Genomic DNA, 5,673 nt, shown 5'->3' with positions numbered 1-5,673 from the left:
GGAATCAATTTTTTCTCTTGTTAGCAATTAGCATAAGTCGCCCTCTTTAATAGTGATTCTCAGTGGAAAAACATTTTTTCCTGACTAATATTCATTTGTTAGTAATAAGTATCTACATAAACATATTATGTTGCAGTTCCTTGTTAGTAATAATTACTACACATATAATATAAAAAAACATTTTATGTTGTAGAGCCTCTTTATATATATATATATATATACTCATTTCTAAATTGGCCTATCCAGTATGTTATTTTTATTCGATTACTTTAAACTGTTTTATTTCATTTTAAAAAAACAAAAACTTAGAAAAAAACTTTATCCAGGAGCTTAGAATTAAGTATACAATTTTCTATTTGAAAATAAAATCAAAAGTTTCTTGGTTTGAGACCAAAAAAAAAAAACAGATGTGGACTGGGGGTTGCATAAGCTTTGAAAAGTAGGTAAAGATATGGTATTGTTGACGTGGAGTAGTACACGCCATAACCAATTGAAAAATAAGAACAAGACAGATTGATTATTATTCAATTGTACGAGGTGAGAGGAATGGCTGGTGAAATAGAAGATGATCCACAAACATCATTATTGGCTGAGAGAAATGGTATCTTGAATTTTGTTATAGATTCTAATTTTTATCTGACTTTGGTTTTCTGATTTGTGTATGGTTCATTTGTGTAGTTGTATACTCTGATGATATTATTGGGAAAAAGGGAACAAAATGGAGTGCAGTGGCGCATATTATAACAGGAGTTATAGGGGCAGGGGTGTTATCACTTGCATGGAGCATAGCACAATTAGGATGGATAGCAGGTCCTTTGGCTATTCTCTTCTGTGCAGCAGTTACTCTTTTTGCAACGTCCATACTTTGTGATTGCTATAAATCTCCAGATTCTGCTCTTGGCCCTACTATAAACCACTCCTTATTGGAAGCTGCCAGATTCTATTTTGGTAAGTTACTCTTCACAATATTTCTTATTACGCATTTATCGAATAACTCTGTCACCAAAACTTAGGTAGACGGAAGAAATCATTCTGGTCGGATTTCATTTACCTTCTTATCATACATTCTGAAAAAAGTACTGCTGTTATTTTGCATATTAAAGTTTGATGATTTGGGGAGAGAAGACTGAACAATTTTTATGATTGAGGGTTTGCATTTGGGTGTTGTTGCATGTATTATCATAGCAGCTGTGAGCTGCGGGATATTCCCAAAGTCTTCTCCTGACCATTGACTTCTAGACCTTAATTTGTCCTATCCCTGGAATAAAATAGTCTATCAAAAATAGAAAATATAAATATGATCACGTTATTGAGCATCACATAAATAATACTTATCACATTATTGAGAATCGTGGCTAAAAAGTATAGTATCATACGAAACAACAGTTGTTCATTGTGAAAAATGAATTCAAGTGGCATTAAGCAATCGGTAATTACTGTATCACCATTAAGACAATGTAAAGATGGTGAAATTTTTCAGATCGTCTCTATTTTTCTGTTTCTCATTTTGACATTATAATTTTTCATAATGGCTTCGTAGTCCCCAGTCAGCAGCAGACCAAATTGTTGATGTCTATATATCATAGGAGGCGTGTGGGGGGGGGGGTAGGGGGGGTAGGGTGACCCCTCTTGGTATAGTAGCATCCAAAATGAACACATTGATTTGGAACTAAATTTGGTTGGAACATATCAGGCCTTGAAAAAGACATGCATATGGAGTGTATCAATGCAAATAGCTAATATCCATACATGGCCATGGTGACAAGAACAAAAATTGTTAAAGGTCACTAAAGTACTCTCTGTATAATTAGTGAAAATTCTTGTGGAAATGTCTATCTCATGGTGTCAAGTTAGGACCCCTTGGAAGGATGCTATTGTCGTTATATGACAAGAAGAGATTCTATTTCCAAAAAGGTAGATTTACAACAAAAAACTACAACCAAACGTTTCTTCATTAGTGGAAGTTCCATCATTGTTGATAAAACTTGTGCAACTCCAATAAATTGGAAGTTCTTCTAATAGATGAAGGAACTATGCAGCTCATGCTTTTCTTTAAGGATCCTATATCTCTAAGTTCTTAGTGGCCATCTGAGAATACATCGACCTGAGATGGAGGTTGAACGTTCTCTAGAACAAGAGAAAACTTCAGGCAATGATGATATAGATGCAATTAGAACTGGTAAAACTCTAAGATATCTCAAATTTTCCGGTCCTTGAGTTTTAACATTAACTGAATTAAGAAACAACAGTCGACATGTACTTTCTTGCCAGGAACTGTGTGGAGTGCAGTTGCGCATATAATTTCTGCTGTAATTGGAGCTGGTGTTCTCTCTCTAGCCTGGAGCACAGCACAGTTAGGATGGATTGCAGCGCCAATCGCCTTGTTATTTTTTGCAGTTGTTACTTACATATCTGCATCCCTTATATGTGACTGTTACAGGTCACCTGATCCCATAACAGGAACACGAAATCACTCTTACATTGATGCTGTTAGAGTTAATCTCGGTAGATTGTTCCATCCTATGATATAGAATTATCTTAGAAACACTTTCAGCAGTCTCTCATATGAGGATTCCCTCTTTTACATTTTTGCGGGGAAGGGGATTAGAAACTTCTTTTATGTATTTTGACTTACTCGTTCAGGCAAGAAATGGACGTGGGTGTGTGGTTTGCTTCAGTATGTGAGCTTCTATGGGACTGGTATTGCTTATATAATTACAAGTGCAACAAGTATGAGGTTAGTTAGCTATGTATACAGTGTAGATTTTAGACTCTCAGAATTTGCAAGTGTCTCAATAACAATAAACATGTCACTTTGCTACGCTCATTTGGTCGTCCTGTTATCAGATAACATTATATCAATCGTAGTATGCCTAGTCTTCAAAAGAGTGTGTATGCAATTCAAGCTTAATGAGACATGTTTACGTTAAGTTACTAATCTCTCTGATCATTTTTGTAGAGAAATTCAGAGATCAAATTGTTACCACAAAGAAGGAGCAAACGCTGATTGCCACACTGGGAAAAACATCTTTATGCTGATTTTTGGTATTATTCAGATAGTAACGTCGCAGATACCAGATTTTCATAACATGACGTGGTTGTCTGTTGTCGCTGCATTAATGTCATTTTGTTACTCTTTCATTGGGTTGGCACTTGGGTTTTCTAAAGTGATTGGTAAGGCTTGGACTGTTCTCTTTCTATATTTCTTCGTTTTCATTTCAAATTTCCAAATATTTTTGTACTGAATAATTTCGTGCATTTTCTTGATGTTGGATACGCAGACAACAGGCGTATCAAAGGAAGCATTGTGGGAGTACCGGCAAAGAATGCTGCTCAAAAGATATGGTTAGTGTTCCAGGCACTCGGAGACATTGCTTTTGCCTATCCTTACTCGATCATTCTCCTGGAGATACAGGTATTATGTAATGATAATTCCACAGGTTTTATGTGTCTACTGTGTGCAAGTCATACATAATGGATTCAACTCATAGAATTTGTCCTGATATTGAATATGGACTTAATTAGCTAAAATGCAGTTTTTTTAAAGCTTGCTCAAGAGCATAAACATCAACTTGGCTAATGTTTTTGAATCCAAGCTATCATAATACTGCTAATCTTTCTGCTAATAGTAAAATTGTTTTTTAATGGTGTGAAGGATACACTAAAATCGCCTCCACCAGAAAATCAGACCATGAAGAAGGCATCAATAAGTGCAATAGTTATCACCACTTTCTTCTATATATGCTGTAGTGGCTTCGGATATGCAGCCTTTGGGAATGACACGCCAGGGAACCTCTTGACAGGTTTCTACGAGCCGTTTTGGCTTGTTGATTTTGCTAATGCCTGCATAGTTCTGCATCTGGTTGGAGGGTATCAGGTAGTACTAAAATTCTAGTGTTTTCCTTTAGTCCTTGGTTTATGAAAGCTTCAATCTAATACGGCGAAATGCTTGTTTCCTTAGGTATACAGCCAGCCAGTGTTTGCATTTGTTGAGAAAAAATTAACTCAGAAGTTCCCAGAGAACAAATTCCTGAATAAATTCTATGCCATCAAACTCCCAGTGTTGCCAGCTTTTCAGTTGAATTTCTTTCGGTTATGTTTTCGGACATTTTATGTTATATCTACAACAGCAATAGCAATGGCATTTCCTTATTTCAATCAGGTATTAGGAATATTGGGAGCCTTGAATTTTTGGCCAATGACCATCTATTTCCCAGTGGAAATGTACATAGTGCAAAGGAAAATTGGAGCTTGGACAAAGAAATGGCTTCTTCTTGAGGGTTTCAGCATGATCTGTTTGATTGTATCTGTAGTTGGTTTGATTGGATCAATTGAGGGAATAATTAGTGCTAAATTAGCTAAAGTATAAATTTCTCTCTTTGATTCTCAAGAATCTTGCTACAAGTTGTAGAAATCAGAAAATCTTCCTATTTTGAGGTTTTTTGCTAGCAATACTAAGTTTTTAAATGACGATCAGCCAAAAGACACTACACAATTTCAGTACTTGTTGGAGTTAAGCTGTACTGACGGATTATTTCTGTCTCAATTAATCAAGAATTTTGCAGTAGGACAAATTCAGTTATTTTATACAATTCTTCCGGTCTAGTCTAATTGGTTTAGAGTATGTATCCTATTCTAAATATTTGATAAAGCAAATATTAAATATTGGTTTCGTGCTAATCAATTTTATTAGAGAGATATGTGCATATTTGTTAACAAGGTAAATAGGCTGAAATTCTTACTAACGATAATAATTCGATGTAAGAGACGTTATTAAATAAGGTGAAAAATAGAGTTTTTGGCCAATATTGTCCCTTATGTTTGAGAGTAAGTCTATTTTGGTCCCTCAAATATAACCCTAAACATATTTAGACCCTTAAGTATGCTAAAGTGGAGCACTTTTAGTCTCACTAACATAATTTCTCCAAGATCAATTACGGGGTTGGTTTCAGCACTCACCGTCTTTTTAATTTACTTATCGAAAATATTTTATAAACCAACACCCACTAATAGTACAAAACTGATCAATTTAAGATTCTAACGTTGAAACTTTTACTTTTAACAATTTCGGTTGATTTTTTCAGAAAGAAAAGTTAAAATTTGAAGACGAAAAAAATAGAGCTGCCAAGATCACTTCTAGGCATATTATTGAAGCAAATAAATAATCAGATTGTATTATCACTTTTAGCCTGCACCAGAAACTATTTACATCAAATAGCCGAAAAAGTATATAAAATTTGTATAATTATTGTATATTAACATACAAAATGTATATATATACAAAATAATATACAAATTTTACACATTTTTCTACTATTATTTTTACAACGGTTATACAGTGTCATTTTCTCATTGAAAACTGGCACAGAAGGGGGTATTTTCAATGTCAAAATTTTAGAAGACATTATCTAAAAATGAGGAGTTAAAGCGATAATTTGCGTCATCCAATAAAATGAGAGGAAACGTTTTGCTTCAGAGTAGAAGTTTGCTTCATGAATCAGAGTTGGTTAACACTATTAGTTTTTTAACACATTCTGTCAGTTAAACTAAAGGTGCTCAACTTTAGCATACTTAAGGGGCTAAATATGCTCACATTTGAGGGACCAAAATAGACCTAACCTCAAAGATAAAGGACAATATTGATTAAAAACTCGGTAAATGGCTCTCTTTATT

At 34.4% G+C, this 5,673-nt stretch overlaps 1 protein-coding gene across 5 annotated transcripts; it reads left to right on the top strand.

Annotated features, from left to right (window-relative positions):
• The first annotated feature begins 454 nt into the window (after window positions 1-454).
• LOC107782112 (putative amino acid permease 7) lies at window positions 455-4,590 on the top strand. 5 transcript variants are annotated; one of them, XM_016602955.2, is made up of 8 exons: window positions 455-601; window positions 679-810; window positions 889-948; window positions 2,644-2,737; window positions 2,960-3,174; window positions 3,282-3,415; window positions 3,656-3,877; window positions 3,962-4,590. In XM_016602955.2, exons 1-8 carry the CDS (start codon window positions 547-549, stop codon window positions 4,367-4,369), a joined length of 1,320 nt encoding a protein of 439 aa, XP_016458441.1. In that variant the 5' UTR covers window positions 455-546; the 3' UTR covers window positions 4,370-4,590. The 5 variants fall into 5 exon arrangements, with proteins under 5 accessions (XP_016458441.1, XP_016458436.1, XP_016458439.1 ...); XM_016602953.2 differs by lacking the exons at window positions 455-601; window positions 679-810 and adding exons at window positions 2,040-2,179; window positions 2,272-2,505 and having other exon boundaries at window positions 860-948; XM_016602950.2 differs by having other exon boundaries at window positions 679-948.
• The last annotated feature ends 1,083 nt before the right edge of the window (window positions 4,591-5,673 follow it).

This window comes from Nicotiana tabacum, chromosome 10 (assembly GCF_000715075.1).
Source record: "Nicotiana tabacum cultivar K326 chromosome 10, ASM71507v2, whole genome shotgun sequence".
Taxonomy (NCBI): Eukaryota; Viridiplantae; Streptophyta; class Magnoliopsida; order Solanales; family Solanaceae; genus Nicotiana; species Nicotiana tabacum.
The sequence above is the reverse complement of the archived record's forward strand: the minus strand, read 5'-3'. Positions and strand labels throughout refer to the sequence as shown.